General features: G+C 32.1%; 1 protein-coding gene across 1 annotated transcript; it reads left to right on the top strand.

The window, feature by feature from the left end:
• The first annotated feature begins 1,376 nt into the window (after nt 1–1,376).
• Nucleotides 1,377–1,985, top strand: LOC120253858 (zinc finger MYM-type protein 1-like). Its single transcript, XM_039262075.1, has one exon. It carries the CDS (start codon nt 1,377–1,379, stop codon nt 1,983–1,985), a length of 609 nt encoding a protein of 202 aa, XP_039118009.1.
• The last annotated feature ends 16,378 nt before the right edge of the window (nt 1,986–18,363 follow it).

Here is an 18,363-nt window from a genome sequence, read left to right as displayed (position 1 = left end):
AACTTATAAAATATGGCCACTTATCATAATTCTTCTAAATAATTTCTTAATTTAAAATACTATTTATATTTATTTAACTATAATTTATAACAATAATAATGATAAAATGTAATTATTTTTTTTCCTTATTGAATTTTAACTTATCCCACTCATCATAATTCTATTAAATAAGATTTTTTTAATTTAAATATTACTTATATTTATATAACTAGTATGAGTTAAAAATATACATGTGGATAAAATTGTTTATTTTAAAATAATGATAAATTGTAATTATGCCTTTATTTTATTTATTAAATTCTAACCTATTGTTCTAAAAAAAAAATTAAATTTATGCTATAGTATTATTTTAAATAAACTCAAAGAGAGGCATTAGTTCTCCCTCTCTTAATAATATCTTTCATACCTAAAGAATTCGAGTTTAATAGCATAGTTATTTAAAATCAATGTTATAAGCTAACTAGTTAAAGTATTTGCAAACTAGTTGAAGTTATGATAAAGAACTTATAACCTCGTATTTAGACAGTGTTATTTATCCATGTTTGTCAATATATATATATATATATACTTATGAGTTAAGGTGTAAACCTAGTTCAATACGATTAGGATAAAGTATCCAATTTAGTGTTACACATACTTGATTGGGCAATTTATAAATTTATGATTTAGTTCAATTTATTTATATATTTAATTTGATCAATTTTATATATGTGGAGAGGTTTTTTAAATCTATACCAAAAAAAAGTATTGAAGCAAGAACAAGTTCAGCATCTAATGTAAATACTATTGCACAAAAGAAAATTTGTGCTGAGTTTGATTCGAGTGATATTATTGCCGACCCAAGGGTTCGAAAACAATTGAGAAATATGACACAAGAACAAAAGGTCAACTAAAGAAAGAGTATTTGTTAATGGGTCCATGTCAACCAGTTGGCCACAATTTTCCTAGAAAACAACAAGGAAAAAGAAGCATTAAAGAAGTGTGGTTTTAGAAATTTGATTGGTTCGACATAGTGTGGAGAAATATGTAGCTTATTGTTTCTATTGTTATCTTTTTAAGCAGCCAAGGGGTGATAAATTTGGGATTGATGCCTTCACAAAGACAAGGTTTGGCAATTGGAAGAAAGCAATGGAAGCTTTCATTGAGCATGTTGGTGGAGTTAATAGCAACCACAACAATATAAGGCGACATTGTGAGGATTTCAAAAATTAGAAGCAAAGCATGTCGCATATATTCTTTTCTTATAGTAGAGAGATAGAGATTACATATAGAGCTCGTGCCACTGTTGTTTTACGTGTTGTTAGATGTAGCAAGGTCTTACTTCTCGTGGATATGATGAATCTTCTAGTTCCACAAATAGGGGCAACTTTCTAGAGATGTTGAATTTGTATGGGACGAAAGTTGAAATTGTTGGTCATGTGATTAATGAAGATGCTCCTGGAAATAATCAAATGACTTCTCCACAAATACAAAAAGAGTTAGTGAGGGCTTGTGCAGAAGTGACCATGCAAGCCATTATTGATAAGATTAGAGATAGTCATTTCTCTATACTTCTTGATGAGTCTCATGATACATCAATAAAAGAGCAAATGACTGTGATTGTGAGGTTTTTGAATAAGCAAGGGCAAGTAATTGAAAGATTTCTTGTTGTTGAACATGTTGCTGATACTTCAGCCCCTTCAATAAAGGCAGTTTTGAATAGATTATTTGCCCGTTGTGGTTTATCTATTTCTAGATTAAGAGGGCAGGGATATGATGAAGCCTCTAATATGGAAGGGAAATTTAATCGGTTGAAGACATTAATTTTGAATGAAAATTTATTTGCTTTTTATGTCCATTACTTTGTCCATCAATTGCAGTTGGTTGTCATTATTGTTGCTAGGAACATTTTGGCTATTAGTGATTTTTTTCAACTATGTCACTATGATTGTGAACATTGTTGGTACTTCTTGCAAAAAGAGATATGCGTTGTGATAAGTGCTTGAAAGTGCATATTTTATATATTATTTATAATAACATAAGATTTTACATGTTCAGCACCAAACTAGTACATATATTCATTCTTGTGTTTACCATGAGTTTTTATTCCATCTTAAGGCTAAAGAAGCAAATATAGATGTGTTTCGAAGCAAAACAGATCAACTTGCTGAACTAGAGCATCACCACAGCTCACAACAAATATAGTGACATCTTATCACGGCCGTTATCCACTCCTATTATAACCATTCTCAAGCCCTGTTAGGGTGAAATTACAGAGAACAACCCAGAAGTCATAACAACCTCCACAACAGTCGTGACTAATCCACACAACGCTAGAATAGACAGTGTCAGGATGCAACTTGCGGCCCAAGTAACATAACTTACTCACCATGGCCTTCACAACAGGTGTGGTAAGGCCGTGGCGAACTCAGGTTATAAATACCCCTAGGCTTTACAAGTAAAGGGGGATTTTTTGCCAAAAATTGGGAGAGGCTGCCAAATTTCTGGAGACCTAGGCAGCTGGAGATGAATTTCATCATTCATTCAGCAGATTCTAGTGATTTTCTCAAAGAAGATTCAACATGCATCAATAGTGGATAGCACGCAAAGAGATTTGGCATTTTCTTGACGATCTTGGGAACTTTTCAACCTCAACCATTGGTGACCTATTGAAGGGAGTTAGTTTAGGAATTCGTTTACTATTCTTTTTCTTTGGATGATTATTATTTATTGATTTATACTTGTACATCCATTATAGGATCCCAATTCAAAGGGAATTGCATGTCAATGTACCTGAACTTCTATTTATGAATTTTTTTTGGCAATTCAATATTCTTTCTAGTCTTTTATGATTCATTACATGCTTGTTTAATGATACTTTATTGATATGGTGAGGAAGATATGCCCACACATTATAATAAACATGCTCTGTTAGATCTATGCATGCGATTTGATTAGCTCTTCTAATGGAGTCCTTGAACTTAAGACGGACATAGGAGGCTGGGGTGGAAGAGATTTCATCTTAAGTACCTAGTGTTTTAGATTTAGTTGCCAAGAGATTGGGACCAGTAGACCCTTGAATTTCCCCTGTCCAATACTAGATTGAATTATCACCTTTCAACGCTATTTTCACAAGTGATTATTGAGGGAATCGTCATACAATTACCCAACTCCTTCCAATTGCACTTAACGATCGTCAACTATATTTTATTAATTAATTTGTATAAGTAAAATTAAGAAATACCATAGATGTTTGGGCTATTGATTAAGTGAAAAGGAAGTAATAGTAGCCTCTCATCGTTCCCTGAGGAATATGACCCTCATGCTCACCCACGAGGTATTACTTGATGACCCATGCACTTGTGGTATATATAGATTTAATCTGTCCCGTATCTGTCACGTTGCTTCAGAAGTACCATGTTAAGATTGTGGATAAATTCGAGAGAGGTGAGATCTTTACAAGAAGGGGCCAACATCAAGAGACAATTCTTGCAAGACCTGATGATACTCGGTGGGGCTCACATTATACAACTTTAATCCACCCATTTACTATATGGGAGTTAATATTAGAGATGTTAGGGAATGTGTGTAATGTGGGGATGTTGCAGAACAAAGAGGCATAGCATCGGGTTTAATACAAAGGATAGAGAGCTTTAAATTTTATATTTATCTTCAATCTGATGATCACAGTATTGGGATTAACCAATGACTTGTCAAATACCTTCCAATAGAAAGATCAAAACATTGTTAATGAAATGAGGTTGATTGTAACTATGAAAGAACTTATGCAAGACTTGAGATAAAATGGATGGGTTACTTTTTAGAAGAAGTCATGAGCTTCTGTGTTGTAATGTCAGTTTTAGTGCCTAATATGGAAGATAGTATGCCAATTCGAGGTCGTTCAAGATGTGGAGGAAAATTGGTTACTTATTATCATCATTATCATTCGGAGATCTTTATTGCCATTATTGATTTACTTACTATTGAGATGAATACCCAATTTAGTGAAACTTCTATAGAGTTATTAAGATGCATTATTTATCTTGATCCAAAAAACTCTTTTTGCAGATTCAATCATGGTATGTTTGTTCGACCTGCTCAAATTAATTGTAATGATTTCTCCACATCCGATCATCTTATTTTGAAAAAAGAAACTTCTCAAATATATTCATGATGTGAGAAAAAATTCTGATTTTTTAAGTTGTCATGATCTTGCAAGTCTTACTGTGAAGATGGTTCAATTTGATAAACATTTGACTATTTCATTGGTTTATCACCTTATCAAATTGCCATTTATCTTACCGGTGACAATAACAACAGTTGAAAGAACATTCTTGATAAGTGCTTGAATATGCATATTTTACATATCATTTACACTACTTCTAACACAAAATTTTATATGTTTAGCACCAAACTAGTACATAATTTCATTCTTTTGTTTACCATGGGTTCTAAATGCATTTCAAGGCCAAAGAAGCAAATATGGAGGCAATTCGAGGCAAATCAGACCAAAACACAACCAACATAACATCACCATGGCCGTGGTCCGATCGTGCCAGTATTCAAGAGCGATCGTGCCAGTGTTCAAGACTACGGGAAGATGTCACAGGAGGCACAATGACCCTCACAATGGCCGTGGTTATAGTAGACAACACCAAGAAGCAAACCATTCTAGGACGCGACTTATGGCCTAAGAAATCAAATTTGATCACAACGGCTGTTGTGACCGTGTGACGGAATCGATCTATAAATAGCCCTAGGTTTTATTTCAAAACGGGAATTCTTTTTGCCAAACTAGTTAGAGGCAGACGGATTTCTGTAAAGGACTATGGCTGGAAATGAGGATCAACGTTATTTCAGCAGATTTCAACGAATTTCTCAAGAGGAAGCAACACATATTGATAGTGGAGGACGTACGAAGAGATTTGGCACAGTCTTGACGTCCTTGGGATCTTCTCAACCTCAACCATCAGAGATCTATTGGAGGAAGCTAATTTTAGGATTCTTTATTCTTCTCATGTGGATTTTATATTTTTCAATCTTTATTCTTTATCCATAGGACCCCAATTCGAGGGGAATTGTATGTCAATGTACCTTAACTCTTACTTGTGAATTCTTATTGCCAATTCATTAATCTATCTAGTTAACTTAGATTCATTGCATGATTGTTTAATGTTATTCTGTCGATGTTGTAAGGAAAAGATTCCCACTCATTAAAACACCTATGACTTGTTAGATCTATGCATGCACTAAGAGATTAGGCATTGCTAGATTTCTGGATTAAGGTTTGATTACCTTTTAGAGAAGTTTTTGATCTTAAGATGAACATAGGAGGCTGGGGTGGAAGAGATTTCATCTTAAGTTCTTAGTGCTTCAGACCTGGTTGCCAAGAGCTAGGGACTAGTAGGCCTCTGAATTCCCTCGGTCCAATGCTAGATCACAATTGTCATAATTTATTATACATCATAAGTAATTGTTGGAGGGATTGCCATATAGGCACCCCACACCTTCCAATTGCACTCCACGATCCTCAATTGTATCTTAGCAATTAGTTGTAGAAGTAGATCTAAGAAACATCATAGATGTTAGGCTATTGATTAAGTGAAAAGGAAGTAATAGGAGCCTCTCACCGTTCCCTAAGGAATATGACTCTCGTGTTCACCCATGAGGTATTACTTGACAACCCATACACTTGTGATGTTGTGTGCACTAAACCATTCACGTGGTTGGCGTGCGTCGGTTCTCAACAATGAATATCATCAAAACAAATTTATAAAACAAAATAGGGGATGAATGCTTGAACAATATGATGGTATGCTATATTGAGCTAGAAATGTTTGCTAAAATTCATGAATAAATAATGTTGTAATGTTTTCAAAACATGCAAAATCGAAGGATTCACCTCCCCCCTAACAGTCATTAGTGGTATTTTTATTTTGTATTTTATAATACTTTTCTTAGAGTATTATTTGGATTTTTAACTTATAAAATTCTGTTATTTGAATTTTTATTTTTTAAAATTTGTAGCTCCATCTCCCCTCCTCGATCCATGTAATTTCTGGCATCGCCCCATAATATACTTTAAATTAGCTTCATTATATCCCTTATATATATATATATCCAATCATTGCATCGTAATTTGAATGCAATCCATCATCTTAATTTGCATGCAATCTATCCCGCAAAATATATCTATATATATATAGCATTCATATTGCCTTATTGTTTAATCAATATTATTATTTATTGCAATCTTAAATCACACTACCTTACATGTAATGTTCCTTTTATATTATTTCATCAGCATTTTATTGATTTAAACTACTTCATTTCAATTTAATCCCAAGTAGTTAATTTCTGCAATTACATGCGTCTTGATTTACTGTAGAAATTTGCTTATCACTATTTACTAAATTCTTTCACCCTACTTGCCTTTTACCTGTAATTTTCACTATATTTCAAAAATATATATTTATCCAAAACACAATCCGATGCCTCTTATAGGTCCGCTAAATTTGATGGGAAGATAAACTTTAGGAGGTAGAAAAATCAAGCAAAATTATGGCTCTTCACTTAAGGGATTCACACAGTCCTTGCTCTAAATCCTGATTCTGATTCTTCTAATCTTACTCGAGATGGAACACATCAATTATCCATTTCAACTATAGATCAAACTTCTAGTTCTTTAACTCCTAGAAAAACTCTTGAGGAGTTGATTTTCATTGTCGCCATAGAATCTTACCATTCCTTATGATTATCTTTATAACAAATACTTTCATTATAAGAATTCTAAAGATATTTGACTTGCCTTAGAGGAGTATGGTCCTAATAATGCAACTAGAATTAGCCATCTGAGTGTAGAGTTGGAAAACTACAAGATGATAGATTTAATTGGCATACGAGAGCAAATTCAAACTTTTCAGGATTACCTTAGTGCAATAGAGAAATTTGGTACTATTTATAATGAGAATCACATTATATCAATTCTCTTGAACAAGATCCTACCATCTTGCTCAAGTTTTGATGATGGTCTTAGATATAAGATTGATTCATTGAACTTTATGGGAGTCTACATTACCATTAGGATTGAGGAAGAAAACCAAAATTTTCTCTAAGAGTGTTGATCCTCCTATAAGCAGAGTTTACTTAATTGAAAATAGTGATAGCCCAAAGAGTTCACATCCTTCTCCTAGAGATCGTCGTTAGTTTTCCCCTAAATGGAAATCTTATAAAGCCAAGGGCAAACCTCTTAACTCTCATCCTCAAAATCTTCAACACCCTAAATGTTCTGCTCCTAAACATTCTAAAAAAAAAATCCTAAACATTGCTTTGTTTGTGGTAGGACCAACCTATTGCTTGAGATTGCTTCTTCAGGAAGATTGAACCTATCAAGAAAAATTCTAATTCACCCAAACCGCAAATAAATGTGCTTGAGATGGGTGCATCATTCTCTGAGACTCACTTTAGCTTAGAACCTATCAAGAAAAATTCTAATTCACCCAAACCACAAATAAATGTGCTTGAGATGGGTGTATCGTTCTCTAAGACTCACTTTAGCTCAGTTTCATAAGTTTCTTCTGTTAATTTTACTTTTTATAACCTAGAGCAGTTTCTTGCCCCTGGTGCTAACTTTCATGTTTGAATTGATCATCTCTAGTTCTCCACTTAATAGGTCACAACTGGATGATGCGTGACTTTAGAAATTGGATTAATAGCACACACACTAAGGAGAGAACAAACTGACTTAAAGATGACATTTGGAAAAATCCTCACTTTATTAGACCTTCAACATGTATTTGATATTAGAAAAAATCTTATTATTGGTTCTATTCTCATTCATTCCAATTATAAAATTTTATTAGAGTCAAATTACTTTGTAATCTCCTAAGGAAATCTGTTTGTTAGTAAAGGTTTTGTTTATGGTGGTTTGTTTAGACTCAAAGTTTATGAACCCTCTAATTTATCTCTTAATGAAAGTTCTAATTGTTCTTTTTCTTCATCCATTATATTGAATGTTGAATCTTGTGAATTTTGGCATGGAAGACTGGGTCATGTGAATTTTGGAATTGTTAGGAGGTTAATGAACCTTGACTTGATTCCTATATCCAAAATTGATCAAGATTGTAAATGTCAAATTTGTGTCCAAGACAAACTACCCAAAAAAACCTTTCCAACACATCAATGAAAATTCTAATTTACTTGATTTAATTCATAGTGATATATGTGATTCTTGTAGAACTCCTACAAAAGCTAGAAATCGGTATTTCCTTACCTTTATAGATGATCATGCCAAATTTTGCTATACCAACTTTATCAAATCCAAAGATGATGCCTTTAGCAACTTCATGGTTTTCAAAGCTGAAGCTGAAAACTATTAAGGTTCTCAATTCTGATAGAGGTGGAGAGCATACCTCCAATGCCATATCTTCATTTTGTGAAGAAAATGGCATTGTGCATGATTTACTGCTTCTTATACACCTAAGTCAAATGGCGTTGTTAAAAGGAATAACGAAACCTTGGTGGAGATGGTAAATGTCATGCTATCAAGTTCTGGATTAGTTGAGAACTTATTGGGGAAGGGCCTTGCTTTCAACTTGTTTTATCCTAAATAGAATTCCTTTTAAAGACCGAAGCACAACACCCTATGAACTTTGAAAAGGAAGAGCCCCTTAGCTCATCTACTTCAAAGTGTGAGGGTGTCTGGCTAAGGTCAAAATTCCTAGTCCTAGAACCACGAAGATAGGTTCCAAAACCCTTGACACTTTATTTGTAGTATATGCCTTGGATAGCAATGTTGGAAGGTAGATTTGCAATTACAATAGACATGTGGACTTTAAGCAATAGAAAAATGATTTATAGCAATTACAACATATTCCATTGATGCTAATTGGAGCTAATATAGTGGGATCATCAAGTACTAGTTTTTTTTTATTTAATTAAAATGTGTGCTTGCATATGAATCACATTAATTTTATAGTCAATTTGCTAGGAATATAGCATCGAACATCCTATTCATATTTTAATTTATTCAATCAATTTATTGATTGCTAAGAGCTTAATTACTACAACTTAATGTATATGGCTTCAATATTATTTCTTAATTTATTTAATCAGGTTTATTTGTGTATTTTGCTAACATACTATTGATATGTGTTGTCATGTGCTAAATAATTATTTGATGGATCAGAATCTTGATCACAAATTGTGTTTATTAATATATTAGATAAATGTTTAACCAATAACTCAATGGTGAATTTAATTTTGAGCAAGTTATTAAGTAATAATATTTGGTTTGATGAGAAATTTATTGCATATGCATTGTTGTAAATAAGTTTGAATTTGATTGTTAAAGATGGTTCAAAAATTAATTTTGAAGTTATTGAAAAACTTAGTTATAGTGCTTATTTTTGGAGTGCTATACCTAAAAAAAATGAAAAGTTTGAAGAAACAGTATGTCAGTTAAAAATTCCTCACACTAAGAAGTTAGCTAAATTGTAAGACTGTTGCACAACCGCAAGCGCACGGTTTTGCCAAGTAGTAAATAAGTATCGATCCCACGAGGACCAAGTATGATTACCAACCTATTGCAACAAAGGGTTATCTAGACAATTAAAAAGGTAGGAATTGGAAACAACAAGAAGCAGAGAATAAAACACAATCAAGGCTACAGAAACACAGGGCTGTGGATTACACTTCAGGTTAAAATAGACTTAGGTTTGGGAACTCACCACAAGGTGCAACATGAATGATGTGCTGTATCTAGACTAGATTTGGGTAGATCTCTTGAAGGGCATTAATCCTAAGCTACTAGTCACTCTCTTTCAAGAGATAACAAGTTAGGTCTTAATTGGGCCATCTCCTACTTTCGTGGTAGATAAACCTTCTCAAAACCTGAATAACTACAGTGATTAAGCAAAAGACCCTCAAGAATTACCTTTAAGTAAATTTAGGGTGATTAAAGAGGTTCAAAGACCCAAGTTATCCTTTCAGTCAACCTAGATCTCTAAGATAGCAAGCAATGCTTTCACAATCACAAGCTGTGTACACAAATCAGAAATCTACCATTAAGCATGAAAGATCCATACAAAAAGAGTATCAACACATCACACACTCAACACCTTGGGCTGATCCCAAACCTAAGAAAGGTTCTACACACAAATCATCTCAGTTACAAAGAAAAGATAGGAAGGATAGAAGTTCTGCAGGAAGCAGCACAACGAGGCTGAGGAGCCTCCCTATGACGTCTACAGAGCTCTAATCTTCAATCTCCAGCTCTCCTTTCTTTCTTCAGCCTTCTTCAAGGTCTTCAGAGCTTCTTTTCTTCTTTTTCCAACTGCCCCCTTTTCCTCCTGCCTTTTTTGCCCTAAAACCCCACTCTTGGTCCCTTTTTATAGCCAGAGATAGAAGCTGGGCCCTATATAACTTTACAGACCACAAGTACTTCTCGCAGACCACAAACGAGTTGTGTATCTTCACAGTCTCCAGGTTTCTTAGCCAATTCCAGCATTCTATTATTAAAATAACTAAAGAGAGTAGTTTGTACAAAAAGAGAAGAAAAATCATTATGAAGGCTAGGAAAAATGCATGATTATTAGCTAAATGCATGAGGTTAATAATGCAATTTGTAAGTGCAACAAAGACTAGTTGGAATTATACCTATCTGATGCTTGATGGTGCTATTAGTTTCAAAGATGTTTGTAAGTGCCTAAAACAAAGGGAGCCACTTTACAAATGTCTCCTATTATATGAAGAGTGAGAAAGGGCTACACAAATATGTGATAAATTAAAAATATGATATCAGTAGACATTTTCTAAGACTAATTAAAAAGGACTACTAATCTTTTTCCCCCAAAATATGCAAGCAATGTTAGGGTTAATTATATTATATTAGGCTCAAAAAATGATAATTATATTAGCCTATGGCATTAAAAATAGTAATAATATTATATTATCTTTGGCATAAAAAATGGTACAAAAAATGATAAATATTAGGCTCCAATTCATGGTATTATGGATGTAACAACTATTATAGATACTAGATACAAGATCAAGCTTTCATAATATTATTTTTCTTTTATTTACAGTGATGAAATGACAAAGATAGAAGTCGCTAAAACTTTCAATATTTGTTATGAGTTAATGAATATTCATCAAAGTTTAAGATTGGTGAATATAGTTGTTTAATATTTGAGTCATCAATAAATAATCCTACACAATTATCACTTAGTTATGGTAGAGCTAACATTGGATTGAATGTTCAATTTTGACTTGTGTGTTGCTTCTTATGAGTCTGGAAGTAGCAGTATGTGCGTAGAATTGGATCATTATTTAGAAGAGTGACTGATACCAAGAAAAGATGATTTTGATTTTCTAAGTTAGATTAAATTAGCCTTTAAATATCTTACATTGCAATTAATTGCTAGAGACATTTTGGCAACTCTAGTATTTACTATAGCTTGAAAATAGCGACTAGTATAAGTGAAAGATTTATAAGCCCACACTACAACAAACTACATATGAATATATTTTAGGAATTAATATGTGCACAAAATTGGATACTGGCTCCTATGAAGGATATGAAAATAGCATAAAAAAAAGTGTATAATTATTATATATTTTTATGAGTGATTTCACTTTTTATATTAGAGTTCATAGTAGTTGATTTAATTGATAATTGATGCTTATAGATTTTTTTTGAATTGCTCATTCTTAATGCTACCCAATGACTAATAATACGAAAGTAAATGAAGAGGTATGCCATCAAATATTATATTCATTAATAACCAAAAGTTCAAAACTAAGTTATGGAATCTGGTTATCAAATTTTGTATTCAATATTTTACCAAATATTGTATTCCTAACTTAAGCTTAATCAAATTGAACTTTAAGAGTGTGTTCGAATGATGGGAATATGAACTGGTAGCAAGTTAATACTTTTCCTTCCCACTATTACACCTTGTTTGTTATCCAGTAAAGGATACTACAATATTCATGTGAAGGATTAGAATTCCTCCATGCCTGCATCTCGTCCCTACCCATTTTGAGAGGAATCTCATTTTTTGGGTTTGAAATGATGATTTTATCTTCTTGAAGGTCTTAGTTGGTTTCAACTAATTAGGAAACGTGGTAGTTAATAGCTATATATTATAAACTCATTGTAGAAGAATTAGGTAATCTTTTTGTTAATCACAAGGAATATAATTAATATGCAATAATGCTGGGTGTTAGATAGAAATGTTCATCTAGATACACACACACACACACACACACACACACACACACATATATATATATATCACACCATTGCACAGAAATAATTTTCATGTCTCAAATCATTCATATATATCATAATAATCTAAAATTATAATATATAATATCCTAGAAACTGCAACTGTAGCTTGCAGTTGCAGTTGAATCAAGTGAGAAATCCATAGCAATGGATGGACACATATCCTTGAAATGAAGATGCTTTTGAAGATCTTGATCAGCTGATCAATATCCTTTCCAGATTTCAATGCAGATACACATCATGATATTGTTCTCCACTGCATGTTTAATTCCTTGAACAAGAAAAGAACTTCAACGTCACACTAGTTCAAAGACATGACCATATACATGATTTACATAAGGTAATAATGAAATCTATATATCTATATATCTATATATCTATATATAAATATTTTACATGCATGAGAATAATGTGCCTTGCATGTTAGTTAATATATAGTGTTTTGTTGAATGAAGCACAATATCAATAGGGATCCCTGAACTACTGGTACAATGTCACCTACTCTCATCATTAAAGCCAGCTAAGGATAATAAGAAAAAGATAAAGACAAGGAGCAGTGTAAAAGAAAACAAAAAAATGAATGTAGACCCACTTGTTCTCTTTAACTTCATACTGATGAAGAGAAAACCATGGCTAGCTTTAAAAACCAGTTCTTTTGAAAACATAGAACTGGGGGAAGATGATCAAAACATCCGAATTGAAGAAGAAGAAAAAAAAAACCATTTATAACTTCATACATACATACACAAATAAATCATTTAAGCTCTAAATAACCAAATTAAGCACTTAAAATTATAAAAAACAAAGAGAGAGGGGGAAACATGTTCTAAAGCCAAACAGCATAGAACAAAATCAGTCACAGAAACAAAACAATTGAAATGAGATCAATTTGAATAACCTTCAGAAGTGATCCGAGTTGTAGATTCCTCGTCCGATGAACTGAATTCATACCTCTGAAATCCAAAGAGTGAGAGCGAGAGAGAGAGAGAGAGAGCAAGATCCGGCGATGGCCGCATCAGCGCAGATGAGGGCGGATAAATCTGAGTGTGGGATCCGGTGCTGGCGGCACCAGCGCAGATGAGGGCTTGTTGAGGTGGCCTGGGAGAAGGATGACTTGGGAGGGATTCAGTGATATGGGTTTCAATTGATCCTTTTGCTAAAAATGAAGCTTTTAATTGTAGCAATGGTGATGTGTTCAAATGGAAGCAAATTTGGCGGATACTTACAGAACAATTTGGAGTGGATTTTGTTGGGTATGAAGGTGAAGAGAACCGGGTCAAGTTGGAGGAGGTTATGAAGGGGAAGGAAGGGGTGTGGGATGAAATTGTGGCAAAGTATGAGCTTGCTCAGTGGTGGTTTGTGGATGCTGTGCTTGGAGTGGAGATTGAACACTTGGATCCAGCGCAAATGGGGCAACCTTGGAGATGAAGGAAAGTTTTGGGAGATGAGGGATAGGTTTCTTTACCATGAACAATCTCCACCATTGATCATGACAATCAATGGTGGAGATTATTTCAAACTAATAATTTATCTCTTAAATTTTAAGATAATAAAAAACTAAATTTTTATTATTTATCAATTAAAACTTTTACTTTCTTATTGATCACAATGTGCATTAGTCTTTTTGCACATACTCCAACTAACAAATATATAATTTCCAACTAATATTATAAGAAAAAATTACTTTGATGATTTTACCTCATGAAAAATTTGAAAAAATAATTTACACTAATTTTTAAGATATAGCTAATCAAATCAAAACTGGAAACAAAAGATGTTTAACTTAATATTTTATAATTTAAATATTAATTTAACACTAATGATTAACATAAATTAATGATTATTTTTTATTTATTATCATAAAATTAGTTAAAGTTATTTTTTTATAATAAGTTATATAAATAATAATTTATTAACATAAATAATAATTAATATAAATAAATTTTAGATAATAAGTAGTATTAAAAAACTTAGAACTTCCGTCGGTAATCCTAAGTTGGTACTACAATAAAAATATCCAACGTAGTATACCAACAGAATTCCGTCCGTATACTATTGTCGGTAATATTAAAACTTATTACCGACGAAATTTTGCCACTATTGATACCTCGGTACTTATAAGAAATTCATACCGACGCAATTCCATTGTTAATAACATTAACATATTCGTCAGTTAAACTTTAGCCCTGAAAATTTAGCATGAACCATACAATACCAATGGACTTCCGTCGGTACAAATCCATTGGTAAAAGTATTTAATTAGACCAACGGAATTCCGTCAGTAATAATAAAGAAATTGTGTCGGCAATCCTTTGGCGCCAAGGGAAAAATATGGCGGGTAATTTGGCGACAGAAATCTGTCAATGTTATCCTCGGTAATGTGGTCGCTTTTAAAATTTTAAACAATAAAAAACTCCGTCGGTATTTTGTCGGTAATTCCATCGGTAAAAGGAAATATTACCGACGGAAAGAAATCCGTCAGAAAAGCTCCGTCGGTAGTGGGCTGTTTTCTTGTAGTGTCTTGATGTACTTCTTTCATTCTTGTTTTTTTTTAATTGGATAATACACACTTATATTTTATTGTTAATTATCTAAACAAAATAATTTATTTAATTAAACTATTTACTTATAACAATTAAAATGTATAATAGTTACATGAATTAGCTTATTTAAATATTTTTTATATGATATTTAAAAAGGTATAAAATTAATTTAATTAAGATATGTAATTATAATCATTATTCAAATTATTTTATAATCTAATAAATTTATTTATAATTAAATATCATCCATTATTTTATATAATATTATTTATTTATTGTAAAGGGTGTACAAATAATTTTACCACAATTCTTTTTCATATTTTTTCCTATTCCACACTCCCATTTCCTCTAACCAAACAATGTTTTATTACTATTTTTATTCCCCTCATTTTAATTGCCCCTAATCCCATTCTCCCTTATCTCATTTTCCTTTATTCCTATTCCGCAAACTAAAAGCACCCTAAGTTCCAGATCTTCTAATATATATATATATATTGTTTTCAAGTGGGATATAGTGACACTTTGAATTTTATGAACTTAATTTCTCAATCTTCAATCATAAGATAGTAAAATATTCATTTTTATCAGGCGACAGTGTCAACTTCAATTTACATTCTGAGTTATCATGTTAATTTCCAAATAGAACTTGTGACATTCACCTTACATGAAAATAAAACTTACATAGTTTTGTTTGCTTGATTTATATTTCAATTTGATGTTCGAAAAGATGGAAGAGATCGAAGTTGAATAGGTGGAGTTGAGTCAATGGTATAACAATTAATATTATTAATTGTGCCTTAGTTTTTTTGTATGATATAGGAATATGCGCGTCATTTAAGAGTTTTTTAAATGTTTTTTGGAGGCATTGCATGCTTATTGTACTTAGAGTTTGGAGTATTTAATGCTCAGTGTGTGTATCTTTGCTTGGCATTGGAATTTTAAGATGCTTAAACTATTTAGTTCTTTCTTTTGCCATTAAGCAAGGACTAAGGATTTCTTAATTTAATATTTAGTTCTTTTTCTAAAAAATGATATCGTTGTTCATCACAAGAAAACTGGTATTTCGCGGTGGTTTTTATAGCATTTAACGGCGGTTATAACCGTCGTGAAATCCCTTATATGGCGGTTCATAAACCGCCACCAATACTAGCGTCGCGAAGCATTTGGTGGCGGTTTAAAACAACCGCCGGAATAACCGCCGCAAATTGAAATCTACATTTCACGGCGGTTTTATAACCGTAGCGAAATGCGTATGTTGTTTGACAGGTTTCCTTTTGTGGCAGTTCTATAACCGTCGCGCAATGCACCATCTCTTCATTTTACGGTGGTTTAAAACCGTCGTAAAATGCGTATGTTGTTTAACAGGTTTCCTTTCACAACAGTTTGTGAACTGTCGCGAAATGCACTATTTGTTAATTTTGCGGCGGTTTTATAACTGTCACATATTACAATGACCTGCATTTCACGATAGTTATATGAATGTCGTGAAATGTAGTAGGGTACATTTCGCGACGCTTTTTTACAATCGTCGTGATTTTTTTAAAATTTTATATTATTTTATGAAATCATTTTGCGACGTTTAGAAAACCGCCGCGAGATACAAATAAATGATTTTTTTATTATTTTGATTTTTTTAAATGCTTACCTGTTTTTTATAATATTTTAAATAATCCCAATTTTTGTCATTCGTATCATTCAAATGTATTCATTTCAAATATAAAAAAACTAATGAAAAAGTTATTGATAATTCAACAATAATCAAACCAAAAGTATTATCTACAAATTTGTTCAACCTTTTAAAGATCATATGAAATTAATTGTACACTTTGTAAAAATTGAACAAAAAAATTGCTTACAAACATTAAACAAAATAATACATGACTTGTCTAATAAGATTTGTAAAAATAACAACAAAACATTCAACAAAATTTTGCACACTTACTCTCAAATAAATGTTAAACATTATTTACAAACATTTAAGAAACAATCCTACAAGACAAAATATTTCACACCTATTCTCAAATAAATGTCAAACATCATTTAGAAACATTCAACAAACTATTCCACTCAACAATATGTTGCACACTTATTCTCAAATAAATGTCAAACATGGTTTTGAAATATTAAACAAAAAATCCACTCAACAAAATGTTGCACACTTGTTCCCAAATAAATGTCAAACATGGTTTATAAACATTCAACAAACAATTCCACTCAACAAAATGTTGCACATTTGTTACCATATAAATATCAAACATGTTTTAGAAACATTCAACAAATAATTCCACTCGACAAAATGTTGCACACTTGTCCTCAAATAATTGTCAAACATGGTTTATAAACATTCAACAAACAATTCCATTCAACAAAATATTGCATAGTTCTCAAATAAATTGCACACTAAAGTTTGAATGACTACATAACTTCATACCCCTTTCAATTGTTCATAGTTGCAAAATAACCACATGTAAGTCCTCAATGACTGCAAGAGAAACAACTTAACATAAATACATAATATAGGGACAAGTTATAGAATGTAAGGCTAAATATATAACTTTATAATGTAGGGACAAGTAATACAATGTAAGGCAAAATTAATTAAACTTAAAAACAAGAACTAGCGCTTATGCAATGTAATCTAATTAACAATAACAAATTAAGTAAGTGCAATTTTGTGGTAATTAAAACTATTCTTAGCTAAAACCTTGAAGCCATATGAAAACACTATATGAGAAAGTTAATCAATAATTAAATAATAACATTTTCTACATTCGTCGCTCAAAGAAGTCTGAATTTTAAGATTCTCATTCTTAACAAACAATAGCAAAAGCAAGTTCAATGATAATTGTGATAAGTTTTTGTCACTTCTCCAATCATGCCCTTTTGATCCTCCTTTCCGAATCTCTAATTATTCATGCACAAATCATAAAAATAAAACATTATAGAAACAATATTGACATAAATAAGACTATATATAGATAAAATTGTTTTATCATTGTCTCCAAACATCTAAATCATAGTCTCCAAACAATATTGACGTAGTACATTATTTACTATTTTGTATGTTAAATACAAGATATTTAAGGATGACATTTTGGGGAAATGAAGCATTAATGGCATGTACCTATGCAATATGGTCTGAATTATAGTCGCCTCAACCTGAATGACTACCCTGTGAGGAACGCCTCCCAATAGCTGGAGACTCCACATTGTCCTATTAGAAACGGAACAAATATTATGTGTTTTAAAAAAATTGAGTATGGATATATATAGAAAAATACCCATTGAATCACCATATATATATATGAAATAATAGATTTAAAATAGAAAGTTATAGAAAACCTGATTAGGTGTTAAATTTGCATTTTGGTTTGCTAATTGTTGGGTCAAAAAAGCTATTTGATCCTGATTTTGTTGAACTTAAGGCCATCATCTTTAGTTGTTGTAACCCTAGTAGCATAACATTTGCAACTCGAGCTGCTCGATGAGCCATATACTTGGGTTGGGGAAACTCCAAATCCTAACCCTCTTGCATAACCGGGGTGATTTTTG

This window comes from Dioscorea cayenensis, unplaced genomic scaffold (assembly GCF_009730915.1).
Source record: "Dioscorea cayenensis subsp. rotundata cultivar TDr96_F1 unplaced genomic scaffold, TDr96_F1_v2_PseudoChromosome.rev07_lg8_w22 25.fasta BLBR01000227.1, whole genome shotgun sequence".
NCBI classification, from domain to species: domain Eukaryota; kingdom Viridiplantae; phylum Streptophyta; class Magnoliopsida; order Dioscoreales; family Dioscoreaceae; genus Dioscorea; species Dioscorea cayenensis.
This window is presented reverse-complemented; position numbering and strand designations above follow the sequence as displayed.

Excerpts from the sequence above, each read along its gene's own strand:
- LOC120253858 (XM_039262075.1), top strand. The coding sequence starts at position 1,377 with ATGTTGAATTTGTATGGGACGAAAGTTGAAATTGTTGGTCATGTGATT.